The sequence below is a fragment of the Pleurodeles waltl genome, chromosome 5 (genome assembly GCF_031143425.1).
Source record: "Pleurodeles waltl isolate 20211129_DDA chromosome 5, aPleWal1.hap1.20221129, whole genome shotgun sequence".
In the NCBI taxonomy this organism is placed as follows: Eukaryota; Metazoa; Chordata; class Amphibia; order Caudata; family Salamandridae; genus Pleurodeles; species Pleurodeles waltl.
In genome coordinates this window covers 71984331-72008278 of record NC_090444.1, presented here as the reverse complement: position 1 = coordinate 72008278, position 23948 = coordinate 71984331, and the positions used below count along the sequence as shown (strand labels likewise).

Sequence of the window (23948 nt, the reverse complement as noted above, 5' to 3'; positions counted from 1 at the left end):
AGGTGATCCAGGTAGGTGACAGACTGGAGGATATAATTAATGCGGCCGGCTGGTCTTCAGAATCCACTATAAAGAAATGTTATTTCAAACCTATTCATGAGGCCACATCCTTAGTGGTAAGCTTTGAACGTGCAAAATCCTCGCCTCCGGTCCTGACATAGACTGAGAAATTTCCTAGCTAACGTAAAGAAAAGTTTCAATTCTGTTAAGGACACGGAGGAGAGGATTATTCCACCCTATACATTTGCATTACATCCCTCCCTGTTTTTTCCTCTAATCATCCAAGGATTTGTACCACAGACGGAGGATTATTGGAGTCATGTATAATTACAGACAATGGGGGTCATTACAACCCTGGCGGTCAAAGACCGCCAGGGCTGTTCCGACGGACGCACCGCCAACAGGCTGGCGGTGCTTCCCATGGCATTACAACTGCGGCGGAAGCGCCACGGTCGCACCGCCGGGACTGGCGGTTTACTGCCACTTCAGTCCCGGCGGTTTTAATCTGCCAGGCCAGGGGATTACGAGTCCCCCTACTGCCAGCCTTTTCCTGGCAGTTTGAACCGCCAGGAAAAGGCTGGCGGTACTGGGAGTTGCGGGGCCCCTGCACTGCCCATGCCATTGGCATGGGCAGTGCATGGGCCCCCTGACATGGCCTGTGCAACTTTTCACTGTCTGCTATGCAGACAGTGAAAAGCGTGACGGGTGCAACTGCACCCGTCGCACAGCCGCAACACCACTGGCTCCATTTGGAGCCGGCTCCTGTGTTGCGGCTGTGATCACGCTGGGCCGGCTGGCGGAAACCAGGTGGAGGATTCCCTGGAAATTATTAAATGTCACACATAGCAAGCTGAAACATCGGCAGCTATGCGCATCATGATCATGGGCCTAAGTGAACTGGGTACTTGGTTAGTGCCCTTCCATTTGTAGTGCTTTGCAGCATTTTTAAGGTGATGTTGCTCAAAGTGGTATAATTTCTGATATTTATAAGTTTCCCACTCTTCGTTTTGCTCACGAGAAAGTGTCACACACAATTACACTGACATTTTGAAAACATCACACATAAGCGATTGAAACCCTGGAGACTAAGGCTATATATTCCGTTCAGCAGCGCGTTTCATATATGGGGCCAAAAGAAGCGACCACATCACACCCATTTTATCCACCCTCCGTTGGCTTCTCATAGAGGCAAGATCTATCTACAAAACTGCATGTATCACCCACAAAGCCTTGCACTCCTCTTCCCCTCGCTACCTGGTGAATAAACTGAAACTCTCTGGGGGCTCCAGACCTTCACGTAATGCAGAAAAGTTATTGCTTGAACCTCCCATTTTCAAGAAGGAAAGATTGATGGCCCAATCCTTTTCAGGCAACGCGGTGAGAATCTGGAACTCACTTCCGCCTCAGCTTCGGACCACCACCTCTTCCCAGGCCTTCAAAACTGACCTCAAAGCTCTCCTCCTTCAAAGACACCTCCTTAGTTAATTCAAGCCCTCTGTTTTCAGAAGGAAGTCCTTCCATTATAGGATATTCTGTTCTCCATGCCTATAGAAGTGCCTTCCCAGGGTGTTTTTGTGTTTTGAGTGTCTGCCATTTAGTGCAGTATTTTACCTCTACCTGTATCTTGTACTCGTTTGTAACATGCACACGGCACCTTTCCTTTTCAACGCATCATTTGCTACCTCTTATATCTTGTTTGCTTTTGATAAATGCACAACGGCCACCACTGCCTCATGTAACGTAACTATTGTTTTAGTGTTTTGAGTGTCTACCATTGATTGCAACTTTTTTACCTCTATTCGTACTTTATTTTCTCTTGTATCCTGCACACGTCACTTTTTCCTCTCATAACGTATCGTTTGCTACCTCGTTTATTTTTTGCTCTTGATACGTGCACAATTATCACGATTGCCTCTTGTAATTTAACGCTTGTTTTTGTAACAGGCTCACTTGTAATTTGTCTCCTCTTGTATCTTTACTTTGCCTATTGTGAAGCGCTCTGACACTTTCGGGTAAAAGTCCGCGCTATATAAAAACGCATTAAATAAATAAATAAAAATAAAAAAATAAATATAGGCAGGCCCAGGAGGCTCTCCTCCCGCCGCTCTCATCCCCGCGCCGTCCGTCTGTGCCCTAGCGGGGCGGGCGGGAGGAGGCCGCGGAGGAGAGCCTTCTGCGGGGAAAGGGGGCGTCTGCTATGGTGGCGGAAGGTGTCCAGGACCCTGCGACATCCTCCCGCGCTGCTCCGTCGTCCGCATGCCCGCCCCTGGAGGCTCACCTCTGCGGCATCCGCACGCCCGCTGCTTCTCATCCCCTTCGTTCGTCAGTTTGTGCCCTATCAGCGGTGCGTGCGTGCGGATGCCGCAGGGCAGCCTCCTGGGGTGAGACGGGGTTCTGCTTTGAGGGCAGTTCCGTTGCGGGGCAGCCTCGAGGGGGGAGACCGGGTTCTGCGGGCGGACTATTGGGGATACGCGCTTGAAATAGCTGAAAGTGCGCATGCGCACAATTTTGCGCACGCGCACAAGCGCATAAACTGCAAACGGTCTATTGTGGATAGCGCGCTTGAAATGTCTGAAAGTGCGCATGCGTACAATGTTACGCATGCGCACAAAGTACCTGCGGACTGCCACGGACGGGATCCTGGCACGTACGGTACACCTGTTGTGCAGAAGGGGGCAGGCCTACTGAGGTCGCGTGACGCTGCAGGCATTCTACTGAGGTCACGTGACGCCGGTCAGTCAGGCGTGCTACAAAAGTCACGTGAGGCGGGTCAGGCGTGTCACGTGATGTTTCCAAACCCGGAAAATGGCTGCCAGAGGCGGAAGGGCTCTGCGGTGGTTTCTCTCGTCTTTCTGCCCCATGCTGCTCGCTCTGGGCGCCGTAGGCTGCCTCCCTGAGGTCGGGAGCTCCGGGGAGCAGGTGAGAGCGGCAGTCACTTTAACACAGGGAGGAGACGGGCCCTGTCCACACCACAGGGATGCAGAGTGAGGCTGTATTTACCGTTACACCATGTGCCTCCGCTGAGGGCCATCAGGGCTGAAAGGAAGTGTGTGATTTGGAAAACATTATTCCCATGCGAGTGTGGCGTACAGAGAATAATAACACCCTTCCTCCGCACGAGTGTATTGGAAACACGCCGGTCCGTGCTTTGTCTTCAGTAGCACAACCCCCCCCCCCCCCCCGCACTCTGCTGTGATTATTTAAAACAAAATAGTAAGCATAAATTGACCCTGGCAGCAGGTGACCCACCATTTTTGCGCGCACAGTATAAATACAGCGTTTCCATACATTTAACAGAGTTAATTGTTCATGGCACACCTGATATGTGAATATAATAGAAGTGCGTGATGTGTGTCAGCAACATAAAAAATAAAGCACAGCTACATTAAGTCCAAGATCAGCAGGACTAAGATACGTTAAAACGCTGTGAGGATGTCCCGTGCTATGTTGATTAGTGGTATAAAGCTGTGTGTCCACTTAAGGTCACCTCAAAGTGATGAAAGGAACTGGGTTTGGGAGAAAAAAGAGTTACGGTTGGGTGCAGGAATGATGCAAGTGCCTTGTGGATGGCGTTGTAAATGTATTTTAAGGGCTGGAGAGAGAGCCCGTCTGCTTAGCCAGCTAGATAATACGTGTTTAAAGGGCCTGGAAAGGGAGGGAAGAAGATTAGGGGGTAACAGCGAGAGTGATCCGTCCCTGACGGAATTAGAACCACAGTGCTATTTGACTAATATCAATGTACAGCACGGAGGACCCTAGAAGGCTGAAGACTGTCTCTCACTGAACATCGCCTTCAGTCAGACCGCTCTTCATATATTCTTCGATTTGCAAATGTAGGGTGTGAAACACAAATATTTGCCCTGCGAAACGATGCTTCCCCGTTGTACTCTAGCAGTGCATAATTAAGACCATTCTGTAACAAGACATTGAGGGCATCTCATATTACTTCCTTAAACATTTATTTTCTCAAAAGGCTTTACTTGGAGTCAAAATTTTGTTTCACAAATGTGATTCATTTTAGCAAGACTCTCAATTTCGTTTTCAAATTTAATTCCATTAATTTAATCCGTATTAATTGTCTTGGGCTGATACTTATATACCTGAACACTCCTTGTTCCATTTTATAGTGTGCATCAAATGCTTCCTTCCCTGTGTGCTTTCCTTTCAACATTCAATTTTCTTCACAGAAATTACATTTTTGCACAGGGTTTCATCAAACTTTCAAGAAACACGTCAACTGGAATCAAAGCAGCTCATGAAATTTAACCAAAGCAACTCATGACATTTCTGTACTAACTTAGGATGGAGAATATACTTCTAGGATAGGCCTGTGGACTTATTTCAAAGGAACCTTGGTAGTTATGGCATGGCCTCTTGTTCTGTATCTACCTTAGCCCACCGCTGTAGTGGAAGTAGTAGGTTTAAGGCAAGTAAAACCGAGAGGATGGGCTAATCATTACACAGAGGTGTGCAGTTATAAAAGATGGAGGTATGGTCATGTGACACCTTGTACGAGCCCTGTCTTGTGAGCCAACAAAACATTGCATGCTGGTACCTTCAAGGCCATGCTTTTGATTGGTTAAAGGAATCCACAAGTCAGTTCCCTAATGCAAACTTGGAAAAGGGTGCAGGTGTAGGTCATGAGTTGTGACCGCTCACCCACCATGACATTGAGATGGGAAGTGTTATGAAATGCTCTGAGCCCACACATGGGTTCCTGTGCATCAGTTTTGTAATGTTATTTATGCAAAAACCTGTTTCTTTAGTTGCATGTGAAAGATATGTTGGATGTAACTAGGACAATTCCACCTCGCAATGCCTTTTGGTCTGTATGTTGCCTTGACTTGCATCCTCAGGGCAACATTATGTATGGCACATATGGAGAGGTCAAATTCTACCATACCAACACCAGTCATAGCATGTTTAGGGAAAGTGCAGCCTACTGCCCCTTGATAGTCCAGGAGGCTTATTTACTATTCTAACTTCTCTGAAGGAATTTGTGGGAAAAGTTACAAATTCACAAACAATTTTATGAAAGGAATTAAAAGTAGTAATTTGGATTGTAGAAAGTGCTTCCCTGAGGGCACTCAAAGGAACATAAAATCGTGTGATTTCAGTGGTTGAGCAGATTAAAGGCAACTGATGAGCACTGTTTTTGGAAGGAGAACAAGTTTCCCGTATGGGTGAGCACATTCAATTCGATAGAAATATTTGTGTTGTGGAAAGGTGAACCCATTCCAAAGAATGCCATCTAAATGATAACTTGAGGGCTGTCTGAATTGTAAGTTTCTTAAGAGCGTTTGCTGTATATTTGCATCGGGGGTTAACCTAGAAGCAATATGTAAGGTATTTCTGTAGTAGTAAAACTTTAATGAAGTGAAAATGCAAAGCAATAAAAATCCCCAAAGAACTTGGAAAAATATAATATTTAATACAGAAAATGACACCAAAATGACATAATTCCAACTAGGTGAACCAGGGATATGAATTTTTAAAGTTCTAAGTAGAAATAACTGCTGAAAACGCACATGCCAATGATGGTAAATAGTTGCAGTAGAACAAGTCCTAGGTGTAATTTAATGCTGGGTCAGATACATAAATAAGGTTCGTCCTGGTCAAGGATTTTACCGTCTGACTTTAGTCCTCTACATCCCAATCCACCAGAGTAGTACACTTCTAAAGTCCCTTAAGGACGGCAATTAAAAACTCACATGGTGGAACGCAGAGGCCAACAGGAGTCCAGTCCAGGTCCGGTTGCCACTGGTCAGCTGACAGTTGCAGGACAATGCCTCTTGTAGCTTGTGTCCCTGTAGGTTAAACAAGAGTTCAGCCTTATGAAACCTTGGGGTCCACTTCTTTGACCTAGATAAGAGAGAGAGCATGTAAGGAAATGCCTCCTTGGCATGGTTGCCCCCTGACTTTTTGCCTTTGCTGATGCTATGTTTACAATTGAAAGTGTGCTGAGGCCTGCTAACCAGGCCCCAGCACCAGTGTTCTTTCCCTAACCTGTACTTTTGTATCCACAATTGGCAGACCCTGGCATCCAGATAAGTCCCTTGTAACTGGTACTCCTAGTACCAAGGGCCCTGATGCCAAGGAAGGTCTCTAAGGGCTGCAGCATGTCTTATGCCACCCTGGAGACCTCTCACCCAGCACAGACACACTGCTTGCCAGCTTGTGTGTGCTAGTGAGGACAAAACGAGTAAGTCGACATGGCACTCCCCTCAGGGTGCCATGCCAGCCTCTCACTGCCTATGCAGTATAGGTAAGACACCCCTCTAGCAGGCCTTACAGCCCTAAGGCAGGGTGCACTATACCATAGGTGAGGGTACCAGTGCATGAGCATGGTACCCCTACAGTGTCTAAACAAAACCTTAGACATTGTAAGTGCAGGGTAGCCATAAGAGTATATGGTCTGGGAGTTTGTCAAACACGAACTCCACAGCACCATAATGGCTACACTGAAAACTGGGAAGTTTGGTATCAAACTTCTCAGCACAATAAATGCACACTGATGCCAGTGTACATTTTATTGTAAAATACACCCCAGAGGGCACCTTAGAGGTGCCCCCTGAAACTTAACCGACTATCTGTGTAGGCTGACTAGTTTTAGCAGCCTGCCACAAACCGAGACATGTTGCTGGCCCCATGGGGAGAGTGCCTTTGTCACTCTGAGGCCAGTAACAAAGCCTGCACTGGGTGGAGATGCTAACACCTCCCCCAGGCAGGAATTGTCACACCTGGCGGTGAGCCTCAAAGGCTCACCTCCTTTGTGCCAACCCAGCAGGACACTCCAGCTAGTGGAGTTGCCTGCCCCCTCCGGCCAGGCCCCACTTTTGGCGGCAAGGCCGGAGAAGATAATGAGAAAAACAAGGAGGAGTCACTGGCCAGTCAGGACAGCCCCTAAGGTGTCCTGAGCTGAAGTGACTCTAACTTTTAGAAATCCTCCATCTTGCAGATGGAGGATTCCCCCAATAGGGTTAGGATTGTGACCCCCTCCCCTTGGGAGGAGGCACAAAGAGGGTGTACCCACCCTCAGGGCTAGTAGCCATTGGCTACTAACCCCCCAGACCTAAACACGCCCTTAAATTTAGTATTTAAGGGCTACCCTGAACCCTAGAAAATTAGATTCCTGCAACTACAAGAAGAAGGACTGCCCAGCTGAAAACCCCTGCAGCGGAAGACCAGAAGACGACAACTGCCTTGGCTCCAGAAACTCACCGGCCTGTCTCCTGCCTTCCAAAGATCCTGCTCCAGCGACGCCTTCCAAAGGGACCAGCGACCTCGACATCCTCTGAGGACTGCCCCTGCTTCGAAAAGACAAGAAACTCCCGAGGACAGCGGACCTGCTCCAAGAAAAGCTGCAACTTTGTTTCCAGCAACTTTAAAGAACCCTGTAAGCTCCCCGCAAGAAGCGTGAGACTTGCAACACTGCACCCGGCGACCCCGACTCGGCTGGTGGCGATCCAACACCTCAGGAGGGACCCCAGGACTACTCTGATACTGTGAGTACCAAAACCTGTCCCCCCTGAGCCCCCACAGCGCCGCCTGCAGAGGGAATCCCGAGGCTTCCCCTGACCGCGACTCTTTGAACCTAAAAGTCCCGACGCCTGGGAGAGACCCTGCACCCGCAGCCCCCAGGACCTGAAGGACCGGACTTTCACTGGAGAAGTGACCCCCAGGAGTCCCTCTCCCTTGCCCAAGTGGAGGTTTCCCCGAGGAATCCCCCCCTTGCCTGCCTGCAGCGCTGAAGAGATCCCGAGATCTCTCATAGACTAACATTGCGAACCCGACGCTGGTTTCTACACTGCACCCGGCCGCCCCCGCGCCGCTGAGGGTGAAATTTCTGTGTGGGCTTGTGTCCCCCCCGGTGCCCTACAAAACCCCCCTGGTCTGCCCTCCGAAGACGCGGGTACTTACCTGCAAGCAGACCGGAACCGGGGCACCCCCTTCTCTCCATTCTAGCCTACGTGTTTTGGGCACCACTTTGAACTCTGCACCTGACCGGCCCTGAGCTGCTGGTGTGGTGACTTTGGGGTTGCTCTGAACCCCCAACGGTGGGCTACCTTGGACCAAGAACTAAGCCCTGTAAGTGTCTTACTTACCTGGTTAACCTAACAAATACTTACCTCCCCTAGGAACTGTGAAAATTGCACTGTGTCCACTTTTAAAACAGCTATTTGTGAATAACTTGAAAAGTATACATGCAATTTTGATGATTTGAAGTTCCTAAAGTACTTACCTGCAATACCTTTCGAACGAGATATTACATGTAGAATTTGAACCTGTGGTTCTTAAAATAAACTAAGAAAAGATATTTTTCTATACAAAAACCTATTGGCTGGATTTGTCTCTGAGTGTGTGTACCTCATTTATTGCCTATGTGTATGTACAACAAATGCTTAACACTACTCCTTGGATAAGCCTACTGCTCGACCACACTACCACAAAATAGAGCATTAGTATTATCTCTTTTTGCCACTATCTTACCTCTAAGGGGAACCCTTGGACTCTGTGCATGCTATTCCTTACTTTGAAATAGCACATACAGAGCCAACTTCCTACATTGGTGGATCAGCGGTGGGGTACAAGACTTTGCATTTGCTGGACTACTCAGCCAATACCTGATCACACGACAAATTCCAAAATTGTCATTAGAAATTCATTTTTGCAATTTGAAATTTTTCTAAATTCTTAAAAGTCCTGCTAGGGCCTTGTGTGTTAAGTCCCTGTTTAGCATTGTCTTTTAGAGTTTAAAAGTTTGTTAAAAGTTTGAAATTAGATTCTAGAAACAGTTTTAGATTCTTTAAAAAGTATTCCAACTCTTAGCAGAATAATGTCTGATACAGAGATGCAGGTGGTGGAACTCGACACCACACCTTACCTCCATCTTAAGATGAGGGAGCTAAGGTCTCTCTGTAATATAAAGAAAATAACCATTGGCTCCAGACCTACCAAAATTCAGCTCCAGGAGCTGTTGGCAGAGTTTGAAAAAGCCAACCCCTCTGATGATGACCTCACAGAGGAAGAAATTAGTGACTTGGAGGCCAATGTCCCTCCTCCAGTCCTAAATAGGGAGAACAGGACCCCTCAAGTCCTGTCTCCAACTGTGTTAGTCAGAAATAGTGAGTCCCTCACAGGAGGGTCCCACATTTCTGAAATCACTGAGGATGCTCTCAGTGAAGATGACCTCCTGTTAGCCAGGATGGCCAAAAGATTGGCTTTAGAGAGACAGCTCCTAGCCATAGAAAGGGAAAGACAAGAGATGGGCCTAGGACCCATCAATGGTGGCAGCAATATAAATAGGGTCAGAGATTCTCCTGACATGTTAAAAATCCCCAAAGGGATTGTGACAAAATTTGAAGATGGTGATGACATCACCAAGTGGTTCACAGCTTTTGAGAGGGCTTGTGTAACCAGAAAAGTGAACAGATCTCACTGGGGTGCTCTCCTTTGGGAAATGTTCACTGGAAAGTGTAGGGATAGACTCCTCACACTCTCTGGAAAAGATGCAGAATCTTATGACCTCATGAAGGGTACCCTGATTGAGGGCTTTGGATTCTCCACTGAGGAGTACAGGATTAGGTTCAGGGGGGCTCAAAAATCCTCGAGCCAGACCTGGGTTGACTTTGTTGACTACTCAGTGAAAACACTAGATGGTTGGATTCAAGGCAGTGGTGTAAGTAATTATGATGGGCTGTACAATTTATTTGTGAAGGAACACCTGTTAAGTAATTGTTTCAATGATAAACTGCATCAGCATCTGGTAGACCTAGGACCAATTTCTCCCCAAGAATTGGGAAAGAAGGCGGACCATTGGGTCAAGACAAGGGTGTCCAAGACTTCAACAGGGGGTGACCAAAAGAAAGGGGTCACAAAGACTCCCCAGGGGAAGGGTGATGAGACAGCCAAAACTAAAAATAGTAAAGAGTCTTCTACAGGCCCCCAAAAACCTGCACAGGAGGGTGGGCCCAGAGCCTCTTCACAAAACAATGGGTACAAGGGTAAAAACTTTGATCCCAAAAAGGCCTGGTGTCATAGCTGTAAACAGCATGGACACCAAACTGGAGACAAGGCCTGTCCCAAGAAAGGTTCCACTCCAAACTCCCATCCAGGTAACACTGGTATGGCTAGTCTCCAAGTGGGATCAACAGTGTGCCCAGAGCAAATCAGGGTCCACACTGAAGCTATTCTAGTTTCTGAGGGTGGGGTGGATTTAGCCACACTAGCTGTCTGGCCGCCTAACATGCAAAAATACAGACAGCAACTCTTAATTAATGGGACTAGAATAGAGGGCCTGAGGGATACAGGTGCCAGTGTCACCATGGTGACAGAGAAACTGGTTTCCCCTGGCCAATACCTGACTGGAAAAACTTACTCAGTCACCAACGCTGACAATCAGAGAAAAGTACATCCCATGGCAATGGTTACTTTAGAATGGGGAGGGGTCAATGGCCTGAAACAGGTGGTGGTCTCCTCAAATATCCCAGTGGACTGTCTGCTTGGAAATGACCTGGAGTCCTCAGCATGGGCTGAGGTAGAACTAAAAACCCATGCAGCAATGCTGGGTATCCCTGAACTGGTGTGTGTGAAAACAAGAGCACAATGCAAGGCACAGGGTGAACAAGTAGAGCTGGAGTCTGGAAGAATGGCCCAGCCTACCAAGAGAACAGGAAAGTCAGTTGGGAAACCAACTGCAACACAGCAAAAGAAAGGGAACCTCTCTTCTCAGGAAGAAGTTCTGCCCTCTGAGGGAACTGAGCCTTTGGAGCTTGAACCTTACCAGGTTGAGCTCTTGGGCCCAGGGGGACCCTCAAGGGAGGAGCTGTGTAAGGGACAATAAACCTGTCCCTCTCTTGAAGGCCTTAGGCAGCAAGCTGCTGAAGAGTCCAAAGGCGAGAAAAATGGAACACATAGGGTCTATTGGGAAGATGGACTCCTGTACACTGAGGCCAGAGACCCCAAACCTGGTGCCACTAGGAGAGTGGTAGTGCCTCAGCTGTTCAGGAAGTTCATCCTAACATTGGCCCATGACATTCCCCTTGCTGGACATTTGGGACAAACCAAGACGTGGGAGAGGTTAGTCAACCACTTCTACTGGCCCAATATGTCCAACATGGTTAAGGAGTTTTGCCTCTCCTGCCCCACCTGTCAAGCCAGTGGTAAGACAGGTGGGCATCCAAAGGCCCCCCTCATTCCACTTCCAGTGGTGGGGGTTCCCTTTGAAAGAGTGGGTGTGGACATAGTTGGTCCACTAGAACCTCCCACAGCCTCAGGAAATATGTATATCCTGGTAGTAGTGGATCATGCTACCAGGTATCCTGAAGCTATTCCCCTTAGGTCGACTACTGCCCCTGCAGTAGCCAAGGCCCTCATTGGCATCTTTACCAGAGTGGGTTTCCCTAAGGAGGTGGTGTCTGACAGAGGTACCAACTTCATGTCAGCATACCTAAAGCACATGTGGAATGAGTGTGGGGTGACTTATAAATTCACTACACCATACCATCCACAAACTAATGGCTTAGTTGAGAGATTCAACAAGACATTAAAAGGCATGATCATGGGGCTCCCAGAAAAACTCAAAAGGAGATGGGATGTCCTCTTGCCATGCCTGCTTTTCGCTTACAGAGAGGTGCCACAGAAGGGAGTAGGATTCTCACCCTTTGAACTTCTGTTTGGTCATCCTGTAAGGGGACCACTTGCTCTTGTTAAAGAAGGCTGGGAGAGACCTCTCCATGAGCCTAAACAGGACATAGTGGACTATGTACTTGGCCTTCGCTCTAGAATGGCAGAGTACATGGAAAAGGCAACCAAAAACCTTGAGGCTAGCCAACAACTCCAGAAGTTTTGGTATGACCAAAAGGCTGCACTGGTTGAGTTCCAACCAGGGCAGAAAGTCTGGGTTCTGGAGCCTGTGGCTCCCAGGGCACTCCAGGACAAATGGAGTGGCCCTTACCCAGTACTAGAAAGGAAGAGTCAGGTCACCTACCTGGTGGACCTGGGCACAAGCAGGAGCCCCAAGAGGGTGATCCATGTGAACCGCCTTAAGCTCTTCCATGACAGGGCTGATGTGAATCTGTTGATGGTAACAGATGAGGATCAGGAGGCAGAGAGTGAACCTCTCCCTGATCTTCTGTCATCAGACCCAAAAGATGGCACAGTAGATGGAGTGATCTACTCAGACACCCTCTCTGGCCAACAGCAAGCTGATTGTAGGAGAGTCCTACAACAGTTTCCTGAACTCTTCTCCTTAACCCCTGGTCAGACACACCTGTGTACCCATGATGTGGACACAGGAGACAGCATGCCTGTCAAGAACAAAATCTTTAGACAGTCTGACCATGTTAAGGAAAGCATCAAGGTGGAAGTCCACAAGATGCTGGAATTGGGAGTAATTGAGCGCTCTGACAGCCCCTGGGCTAGCCCAGTGGTCTTAGTCCCCAAACCTCACACCAAAGATGGAAAGAAAGAGATGAGGTTTTGTGTGGACTACAGAGGGCTCAATTCTGTCACCAAGACAGATGCTCATCCAATTCCAAGAGCTGATGAGCTCATAGACAAATTAGGTGCTGCCAAATTCCTAAGTACCTTTGACTTGACAGCAGGGTACTGGCAAATAAAAATGGCACCTGGAGCAAAAGAGAAAACAGCATTCTCCACACCTGATGGGCATTATCAGTTTACTGTTATGCCCTTTGGTTTAAAGAATGCCCCTGCCACCTTCCAAAGGTTGGTGAATCAAGTCCTTGCTGGCTTGGAGTCCTTTAGCACAGCTTATCTTGATGATATTGCTGTCTTTAGCTCCACCTGGCAGGATCACCTGGTCCACCTGAGGAAGGTTTTGAAGGCTCTGCAATCTGCAGGCCTCTCTATCAAGGCATCCAAATGCCAGATAGGGCAGGGAACTGTGGTTTACTTGGGACACCTTGTAGGTGGAGGCCAAGTTCAGCCACTCCAACCCAAGATCCAGACTATTCTGGACTGGGTAGCTCCAAAAACCCAGACTCAAGTCAGGGCATTCCTTGGCTTGACTGGGTATTACAGGAGGTTTGTGAAGGGATATGGATCCATTGTGACAGCCCTCACTGAACTCACCTCCAAGAAAATGCCCAAGAAAGTGAACTGGACTGTGGAATGCCAACAGGCCTTTGACACCCTGAAACAGGCAATGTGCTCAGCACCAGTTCTAAAAGCTCCAGATTATTCTAAGCAGTTCATTGTGCAGACTGATGCCTCTGAACATGGGATAGGGGCAGTTTTGTCCCAAACAAATGATGATGGCCTTGACCAGCCTGTTGCTTTCATTAGCAGGAGGTTACTCCCCAGGGAGCAGCGTTGGAGTGCCATTGAGAGGGAGGCCTTTGCTGTGGTTTGGTCCCTGAAGAAGCTGAGACCATACCTCTTTGGGACTCACTTCCTAGTTCAAACTGACCACAGACCTCTCAAATGGCTGATGCAAATGAAAGGTGAAAATCCTAAACTGTTGAGGTGGTCCATCTCCCTACAGGGAATGGACTTTATAGTGGAACACAGACCTGGGACTGCCCATGCCAATGCAGATGGCCTTTCCAGGTTCTTCCACTTAGAAAATGAAGACTCTCTTGGGAAAGGTTAGTCTCATCCTCTTTCGTTTGGGGGGGGGGGGTTGTGTAAGGAAATGCCTCCTTGGCATGGTTGCCCCCTGACTTTTTGCCTTTGCTGATGCTATGTTTACAATTGAAAGTGTGCTGAGGCCTGCTAACCAGGCCCCAGCACCAGTGTTCTTTCCCTAACCTGTACTTTTGTATCCACAATTGGCAGACCCTGGCATCCAGATAAGTCCCTTGTAACTGGTACTCCTAGTACCAAGGGCCCTGATGCCAAGGAAGGTCTCTAAGGGCTGCAGCATGTCTTATGCCACCCTGGAGACCTCTCACCCAGCACAGACACACTGCTTGCCAGCTTGTGTGTGCTAGTGAGGACAAAACGAGTAAGTCGACATGGCACTCCCCTCAGGGTGCCATGCCAGCCTCTCACTGCCTATGCAGTATAGGTAAGACACCCCTCTAGCAGGCCTTACAGCCCTAAGGCAGGGTGCACTATACCATAGGTGAGGGTACCAGTGCATGAGCATGGTACCCCTACAGTGTCTAAACAAAACCTTAGACATTGTAAGTGCAGGGTAGCCATAAGAGTATATGGTCTGGGAGTTTGTCAAACACGAACTCCACAGCACCATAATGGCTACACTGAAAACTGGGAAGTTTGGTATCAAACTTCTCAGCACAATAAATGCACACTGATGCCAGTGTACATTTTATTGTAAAATACACCCCAGAGGGCACCTTAGAGGTGCCCCCTGAAACTTAACCGACTATCTGTGTAGGCTGACTAGTTTTAGCAGCCTGCCACAAACCGAGACATGTTGCTGGCCCCATGGGGAGAGTGCCTTTGTCACTCTGAGGCCAGTAACAAAGCCTGCACTGGGTGGAGATGCTAACACCTCCCCCAGGCAGGAATTGTCACACCTGGCGGTGAGCCTCAAAGGCTCACCTCCTTTGTGCCAACCCAGCAGGACACTCCAGCTAGTGGAGTTGCCCGCCCCCTCCGGCCAGGCCCCACTTTTGGCGGCAAGGCCGGAGAAGATAATGAGAAAAACAAGGAGGAGTCACTGGCCAGTCAGGACAGCCCCTAAGGTGTCCTGAGCTGAAGTGACTCTAACTTTTAGAAATCCTCCATCTTGCAGATGGAGGATTCCCCCAATAGGGTTAGGATTGTGACCCCCTCCCCTTGGGAGGAGGCACAAAGAGGGTGTACCCACCCTCAGGGCTAGTAGCCATTGGCTACTAACCCCCCAGACCTAAACACGCCCTTAAATTTAGTATTTAAGGGCTACCCTGAACCCTAGAAAATTAGATTCCTGCAACTACAAGAAGAAGGACTGCCCAGCTGAAAACCCCTGCAGCGGAAGACCAGAAGACGACAACTGCCTTGGCTCCAGAAACTCACCGGCCTGTCTCCTGCCTTCCAAAGATCCTGCTCCAGCGACGCCTTCCAAAGGGACCAGCGACCTCGACATCCTCTGAGGACTGCCCCTGCTTCGAAAAGACAAGAAACTCCCGAGGACAGCGGACCTGCTCCAAGAAAAGCTGCAACTTTGTTTCCAGCAACTTTAAAGAACCCTGTAAGCTCCCCGCAAGAAGCGTGAGACTTGCAACACTGCACCCGGCGACCCCGACTCGGCTGGTGGCGATCCAACACCTCAGGAGGGACCCCAGGACTACTCTGATACTGTGAGTACCAAAACCTGTCCCCCCTGAGCCCCCACAGCGCCGCCTGCAGAGGGAATCCCGAGGCTTCCCCTGACCGCGACTCTTTGAACCTAAAAGTCCCGACGCCTGGGAGAGACCCTGCACCCGCAGCCCCCAGGACCTGAAGGACCGGACTTTCACTGGAGAAGTGACCCCCAGGAGTCCCTCTCCCTTGCCCAAGTGGAGGTTTCCCCGAGGAATCCCCCCCTTGCCTGCCTGCAGCGCTGAAGAGATCCCGAGATCTCTCATAGACTAACATTGCGAACCCGACGCTGGTTTCTACACTGCACCCGGCCGCCCCCGCGCCGCTGAGGGTGAAATTTCTGTGTGGGCTTGTGTCCCCCCCGGTGCCCTACAAAACCCCCCTGGTCTGCCCTCCGAAGACGCGGGTACTTACCTGCAAGCAGACCGGAACCGGGGCACCCCCTTCTCTCCATTCTAGCCTACGTGTTTTGGGCACCACTTTGAACTCTGCACCTGACCGGCCCTGAGCTGCTGGTGTGGTGACTTTGGGGTTGCTCTGAACCCCCAACGGTGGGCTACCTTGGACCAAGAACTAAGCCCTGTAAGTGTCTTACTTACCTGGTTAACCTAACAAATACTTACCTCCCCTAGGAACTGTGAAAATTGCACTGTGTCCACTTTTAAAACAGCTATTTGTGAATAACTTGAAAAGTATACATGCAATTTTGATGATTTGAAGTTCCTAAAGTACTTACCTGCAATACCTTTCGAACGAGATATTACATGTAGAATTTGAACCTGTGGTTCTTAAAATAAACTAAGAAAAGATATTTTTCTATACAAAAACCTATTGGCTGGATTTGTCTCTGAGTGTGTGTACCTCATTTATTGCCTATGTGTATGTACAACAAATGCTTAACACTACTCCTTGGATAAGCCTACTGCTCGACCACACTACCACAAAATAGAGCATTAGTATTATCTCTTTTTGCCACTATCTTACCTCTAAGGGGAACCCTTGGACTCTGTGCATGCTATTCCTTACTTTGAAATAGCACATACAGAGCCAACTTCCTACAGAGCACGTCCAGCCTTCCAAGCTCTTGGTAGGTCACAGATAGCACACGGGTCCAGTCGTCTTCTGTTCTTCCTCATGACCAGAAAGAGTTCTGAAGTGGGTGCCTGGAGATGCCACATTTGTACCTTGCACAAGCTAGTGGATGGGATTGAGCCCTGTGGTGTGAAGGTTCCTGAGCTAACCTTGTTCCCGTGGGTCACACTCAACTTGGGCTGTGAGGGAGGGATGGGGAGTATGTATGCATATATATGTATATGTGTGTGTAATGGTAATGCACTATGGTAACCCAAGTGTCCTCTCACATCAAAACACTAAATTCCAGTTTGAGGCAGGTCCTGTACTCGCGGTGATTTCAGAGACAGAAGTCTGGCGCAGCAAATCTGGGTTTTCAGCAATCGGATGGGATACACAAGAACGGTTTTCGCATCATATTTTTGACCTTTGACATACACCCCAAATTTTGTCAAGAACTGCATTCTTGTTTGGACTAATTTGCTGAATTCACTTGGCCCATTACAGTTAAGACAGTGCATTAACTAGAGGCACTGATGATTATGGCTGACTGGTGAAATATTGACACCTGTTCTGGCGGTTGTCATGCTTGCGTGGTCAGAACCAAGGGTTACATCCAGGATATAAGTAGCTCGAGAAGGGCAACAATGGCTTTCTTTGGTAGGTCTGCGAAGGTGGCGCAGGCGGTTCTTGGAGACAGTGAAGTAAGAGAACATGTATGAGGAGGTCGCAGCAAGGACTTCTATTGAAATGCAAAGTACCTGGTATGTTGATAACAGCAGGAAATGCTAGCCGGCAACATAATAATGCAGAAGGGTTATATTAGACACTACATACATCTTTTAGTGGGGGTTGGTGGGAGTTAACAACATCAGATAATTGAGGAAGGAAATGAATGCTGCATATTGGTTTGCTGACCTAAAGACCGTGGGAGCTGCAAGAGAACAAGTCTCCGTGATTCTGGGAAGTAAAACCGAACGTGCATGGATGTGGGAAATAAAGATTAACACTAAGAAGACACATTGGCTTAGCAGAGAAATACGGGTTTTGAAAGCTAACGTCGCAGGATTAAGCAAAATAATACTCCAAAATGTGATTGGTGTGGTGCAGCCGCCGAGGGTTGCTAGCATGGGGGGCGGGGGGGGGGGGGGGGGGATGCAGTGCTCTTTGGAATTGTGGGGATGTCAGTTTCTGCTTTCGGGTTCTGTACCACAGCTATTGAATTGTCACTGGGACCCCGAATAGATTTTGGGTATGGCTCTGATCATCAGAAAACATTCAAAAGAACTAAATATGCCAGATAGATTTGTTTTGCCCTAGATCACGAGTGAGGAGGAGAAATAAAGTATCACAGAGATTGTTATCCAGGAAGCGGCATCTTGGGAGGCAGATGGAGACAGGAAAAGTTACCAGTTCAAGGCCATAATTATTAGAGCATATATTTCCGTGCTAGATTGGGTTGAAAGGTGGAGTTGGGGGGAGTAGATGCCGAATTAGTTGTGCATAAGTGAATACGATCTTTCTCTCTGAAATAAATATCCATGGTATATGGAATGGGAGGGACTGCTCATTGAACATATTTGGGGCATTGTGTGCCCATCTGTAGGAAATAGTAAACTTCTTAAGCAGTTGGGCCTCCCAGTTCTATATGTTTAGAAAATCAATTGTTTGAGAGTGAGCTGATTTAGGAAGAAATGCAGCAGAGAGAAATGTTCGTTGAGAATGATTTTGAGGAACGTTAAATAAGTTTGAGGCGAGGGTTAGAAGAGATGAAATCTCTTCATAGAGAAAATGCAAATCATTTGAGCAAAATAAATTACTCTGTAAATTAAGGCGATAGAAACAAATCGAGGAGGTGATCAGAGTGTGCGATTAAAGCGGTGGTAGCTAAGTTTGTAGTACAGCACAGGAACAATCAAGTCAGGTTCCCTGATGTATTTTAAGTGCTGTTCTAATCAAACAATATTTTGTTTAGTAAAATATATCTGTAGATGAAACCGGTTGTGATTGGCACCATGAAGGGCAACGGTGCCCCAGCACCTGACGATATTTCCCTCCGATCATATTGTAAAAAAGTAATCGGAAGAGTGGGCATCTGACCTTTGCAGCTGAATCTTGGCTTTTGTCTGCGGTGTCTGCTGATGTCCAGTATCTGTTAGTGCTACCACAGAGGTGAACCGAGGCTGTGACCAGAAAGGGTGTGGCATACCTTTCTTCAGTAGAACAGATTTGTTGGTACCTCCCTGCTTTCTCCATGATTGGCAGGTCTGCCATTGTCGTAGGGCATGGATGCATGCATCGCTGGGTGAATAACCATCTTGGAATGAGGCTGATGACAAGCAACTTGTCCCAGCATAGCCCTCAACTTAATAGCTATAAAGCTCGCCAAATTCTGGTGGCTCTTATGGGGAAAACAATTGGAAGGCAAAAATGTGTGAATTTGCAGGATGATAGACCCCTATAAATAACCATTGAGCTGTAGCTCAGCATCTCCATCTCAGTATGATGCAGCTGCATGATGGGTGGATGTTGGTGAAGCATGGATTCTGTATTTGCACAAGCAGGTACACCCCAAGTGGTGTTAACATACTGTGATCATTTTATGTACAGGGTCAAATACATCACCATCCACTGAGAGCAGAAGCAATCACCAGCTGATTACAGCTACACAGCCTAAGTCATATCCATATTGCAAGGACCCCAGGACACATGCCCAAGCTCAACTATGTCTCTTAGCAGACCAATCCATTCTGCCTTAGCCATCATATCCCAGCTGAGGTGCAGCACAGTACATATTAGCACAGCGTTGCTGTCAGACACCATTCTATAATTCTGTAAAGCAGCCTTTGACATCATTATCATTCCTACATACCCTTGCCTGAACAATGTTCTCTTACATTGTAGGAGACTGGCCTGGCTTGTAGTGGGTACCAGAGGTACTTACACCTTGTGCCAGGTCCAGTTATCCCTTATTAGTGTAGAAGAGGTGTTTCTAGCAGCTTAGGCTGATAGAAGGTAGCTATGGCAAAGCAGCTTAGGCTGAACTAGGAGACATGTAAAGCTCCTACTATACCACTGGTGTCATATGCACAGTATCATAAGAAAACACAATACACAGATATACTAAAAATAAAGGTACTTTATTTTTTTGACAATATGCCAAAAGTATCTCAGTGAGTACCCTCAGTATGAGAATGAGATATATACACAAGATACATGTACACAATACCAAAATTATGCAGTAATAGCAAAAGGAAGTAATGCAAGCAGTGTAAAGTTACAATAGATTGCAATAGGAGCACATAGGTATAGGGGCAACACAAACCATATACTCCAAAAGTGGAATGCGAACCACGAATGGACCCCAAACCTATGTGAGCTTGTAGAGGGTCCCTGGGACTGTAAGAAAACAGTGAGGGTTAGAAAAATAGCCCACCCCAAGACCCTGTAAGGTAGGTGTAAAGTGCACCTACAACCCCCAGAGAGCACAGAAGTCGTCATAGGGGAATTCTGCAAGGAAAACCAACACCAGCAAAGCAACAACAGTGGATTTCCGGACCTGAGTACCTGTAAGACAAGGGGACTAAGTCCAAGAGTCGTGAAATTGTTGAGAGTGGGCAGAAGCCCAGGAAATGCCAGCTGAGGGTGCAAGGAAGCTGCCACCGTATGGAAGAAGCTTGGTGTTTTGCAAGAACGAAGAGGACTAGGAACTTCCCCTTTGGAGGATGGATGTCCCACGTCGTGAAGAAGCTTGCAGAGGTGTTCCCACGCAGAAAGACCGCAAACAAGCCTTGCTAGCTGCAAGGGTCGCGGTTAGGGTTTTTGGATGCTGCTGTGGCCCAGGAGGGACCAGGATGTTGCCACTTGGATGAGGAGACAGAGGTGGCGCCCAGCAAGTCAGGGAGCCCTCACAGAAGCAGGCAGCACCCGCAGAAGTACCGGAACAGGCACTTGGAAGATGAGTGAACCAGAGTCCATGCAAAGTCACAAAAGGGAGTCTCACGACGCCGGAGGACAACTCAGAAGGTTGTGCACTGCAGGTTAGAGTGTCGGGGACCCAGGCTTGGCTGTGCATGAAGGAAATCCTGGAAGAGTGCACAGGAGCCGGAGCAGCTGCAAATCACGCAGCAATGCATTCGAACGTGGGGAGGCAAGGACTTACCTCCACCAAACTTGGACTGAAGAGTCACTGGACTGTGGGAGTCACTTGGACAGAGTTGCTGAGTGCCAGGGACCACACTCGTCGTGCTGAGAGGGGACCCAGAGGACCGGTGATGCAGTCTTTTGTTGCCTGCAGTTGCAGGGGAAGATTCCGTCGACCCACAGGAGATTTCTTCAGAGCTCCTGGTGCAAGAAGGAGGTATGCTACCCCAAGAGCATGCACCACCTGGAAACAGTCGAGAAAGCCGGCAGGATGAAGCGATACAAGGTTGCTAGTAGTCGTCTGGCTACTTTGTTGCGGTTTTGCAGGGGTCCTGAGCAGTCAGCGGTCGATCCTTTGGCAGAAAGTGAAGAGAGAGATGCAGAGGAACTCTGGTGAGCTCTTGCATTCGTTATCTAAAGAATTACCCAAAGCAGAGACCCTAAATAGCCAGAAAAGGAGGTTTGGCTACTTAGGAAGGAGGATTGGCTACTGACAGAGGTAAGAGCCTATCAGAAGGAGTCTGACGTCACCTGGTGGCCCTGGCCACTCAGAGCAGTCCAGTGTGCCAGCACACCTCTGAATCCAAGATGGCAGAGGTCTGGGGCACACTGGAGGAGCTCTGGGCACCTCCCCTGGGAGGTGCAGGTCAGGGGAGTGGTCACTCCCCTTTCCTTTGTCCAGTTTCGTGCCAGAGCAGGGCTGGGGGATCCCTGAACCGGTGTAGACTGGCTTATGCAGAGATGGGCACCATCTGTGCCCATCAAAGCATTTCCAGAGGCTGGGGGAGGCTACTCCTCCCCAGCCCTGACACCTATTTCCAAAGGAAGAGGGTGTAACACCCTCTCTCAGAGGAAGTCCTTTGTTCTGCCTTCCTGGGCCAGGCCTGCCTGGACCCCAGGAGGGCAGAAACCTGTCTGAGGGGTTGGCAGCAGCTGCAGTGAAAACCCCAGAAAGGTAGTTTGGCAGTACCCGGGTTCTGTGCTAGAGACCCGGGGGATCATGGAATTGTCACCCCAATGCCATCCTGGCATCTTAGACATATTACATGGCCATTTTCGGAGTTACCATTGTGACGCTGTCCATAGGCAGTGACCTATGTACAGTGCACGCTTGTAATGGTGTCCCCGCACTCACAAAGTCCGGGGAATTTGCCGTGAACGATGTGGGGGCACCTTGGCTAGTGCCAGGGTGCCCACACACTAAGTAACTTTGCGCCCAACCTTCACCAGGTGAAGGTTAGACATATAGGTGACTTATAAGTTACTTAAGTGCAGTGGTAAATGGCTGTGAAATAACGTGGACGTTATTTCACTCAGGCTGCACTGGCAGGCCTGTGTAAGAATTGCCAGATCTCCCTATGGGTGGCAAAAGAAGTGCTGCAGCCCATAGGGATCTCATCACAGATCACCAAGCACCATGCTGGCATCAGAGGAGCATCATCACTACATTATATCATTGTCATAAGGGAACTTAGACTTGTCCAGTGAGCTGCACTCCTGACTAAGTTAAATGATTCTCTATTGAAAGGTGCAGATTCTATCCAACTGGGTGAGTTATTGTAGGAAAGTACCATCTTGCCTGGCATGTTACCCCCATTTTTCACTGTATATATGTTGTTTTAGTTGTATGTGTCACTGGGACCCTGCCAGCCAGGGCCCCAGTTCTCATAAGTGTGCCTGAATGTGTTACCTGTGTAGTGACTAACTGTCTCACTGAGGCTCTGCTAATCAGAACCTCAGTGGTTATGCTCTCTCATTTCTTTCAAATTGTCACTAACAGGCTAGTGACCAATTATACCAATTTACATTGGCTTACTGGAACACCCTTATAATTCCCTAGTATATGGTACTGAGGTACCCAGGGTATTGGGGTTCCAGGAGATCCCTATGGGCTGCAGCATTTCTTTTGCCACCCATAGGGAGCTCTGACAATTCTTACACCGGCCTGCCACTGCAGCCTGAGTGAAATAACGTCCACGTTATTTCACAGCCGTTTTACACTGCACTTAAGTAACTTATAAGTCACCTATATGTCTAACCTTTACCTGGTAAAGGTTAGGCGCAAAGTTACTTAGTGTGTGGGCACCCTGGCACTAGCCAAGGTGCCCCCACATCGTTCACGGCAAATTCCCCGGACTTTGTGAGTGCGGGGGCAGGGGAGGAGTAGCCTCCCCCAGCCTCTGGAAATGCTTTCATGGGCACATTTGGTGCCCATTTCTGCATAAGCCAGTCTACACCGGTTCAGGGACCCCTTAGCCCTGCTCTGGCGCGAAACTGGACAAAGGAAAGGGGAGTGACCACTCCCCTGACCTGCACCTCCCCTGGTAGGTGTCCAGAGCTCCTCCAGTGTTCTCCAGACCTCTGCCATCTTGGAAACAGAGGTGCTGCTGGTACACTGGACTGCTCTGAGTGGCCAGGGCCACCAGGTGACGTCAGAGACTCCTTCTGATAGGCTCCTTCAGGTGTTGCTAGCCTATCCTCTCTCCTAGGTAGCCAAACCCTCTTTTCTGGCTATTTAGGGTCTCTGTCTCTGGGGAAACTTTAGATAACGAATGCAAGAGCTCATCCGAGTTCCTCTGCATCTCTCTCCACCTTCTGCCAAGGAATCGACTGCTGACCGCGCTGGAAGCCTGCAAAACTGCAACAAAGTAGCTAAGACGACTTCTGCAACTCTGTAACGCTGATCCTGCCGCCTTCTCGACTGTTTTCCTGGTTGTGCATGCTGTGGGGGTAGTCTGCCTCCTCTCTGCACTAGAAGCTCCAAAGAAATCTCCCGTGGGTCGACGGAATCTTCCCCCTGCAACCGCAGGCACCAAAGAACTGCATTACCGGTACTCTGGGTCTCCTCTCAGCACGACGAGCAAGGTCCCTTGATTCCAGCAACTCTGTCCAAGTGACTCCCACAGTCCAGTGACTCTTCAGTCCAAGTTTGGTGGAGGTAAGTCCTTGCCTCCCCACGCCAGACTGCATTGCTGGGAACCGCGTCTTTTGCAGCTACTCCGGCCTCTGTGCACTTCCGGCGGAAATCCTTTGTGCACAGCCAAGCCTGGGTCCACGGCACTCTAACCTGCATTGCACGACTCTCTAAGTTGGTCTCCGGTGACGTGGGACTCCTTTGTGCAACTTCGGGTGAGCACCGTTTCACGCATCCTCGTAGTGCCTGTTTCTGGCACTTCTCTGGGTGCTACCTGCTGCTGAGAGGGCTCCTTGTCTTGCTCGACGTCCCCTCTGTCTCGTGACGCAATTTGCGACATCCTGGTCCCTCCTGGGCCACAGCAGCATCCAAAAACACTAACCGCACGATTTGCAGCTAGCAAGGCTTGTTGGCGGTCTTTCGGCGGGAAAACACTTCTGCACGACTCTCCACGGCGTGGGGGATCCGTCCTCCAAAGGGGAAGTCTCTAGCCCTTGTCGTTCCCGCAGAAACCTAAGCTTCTACTGTCCAGTAGCAGCTTCTTTGC

At 48.7% G+C, this 23948-nt stretch overlaps 1 protein-coding gene across 1 annotated transcript in view; it reads left to right on the top strand.

Moving 5' to 3' along the window:
• The first annotated feature begins 2628 nt into the window (after window positions 1-2628).
• ATRAID (all-trans retinoic acid induced differentiation factor) overlaps window positions 2629-23948 on the top strand; it is a 92088-nt gene continuing 70768 nt past the window's right edge. Inside the window, exon 1 of the mRNA XM_069233598.1 lies at window positions 2629-2919. Coding sequence (XP_069089699.1) covers window positions 2806-2919 — 114 coding nt within the window. The 5' untranslated portion in view covers window positions 2629-2805. The remainder of the gene's footprint in view (window positions 2920-23948) is intronic.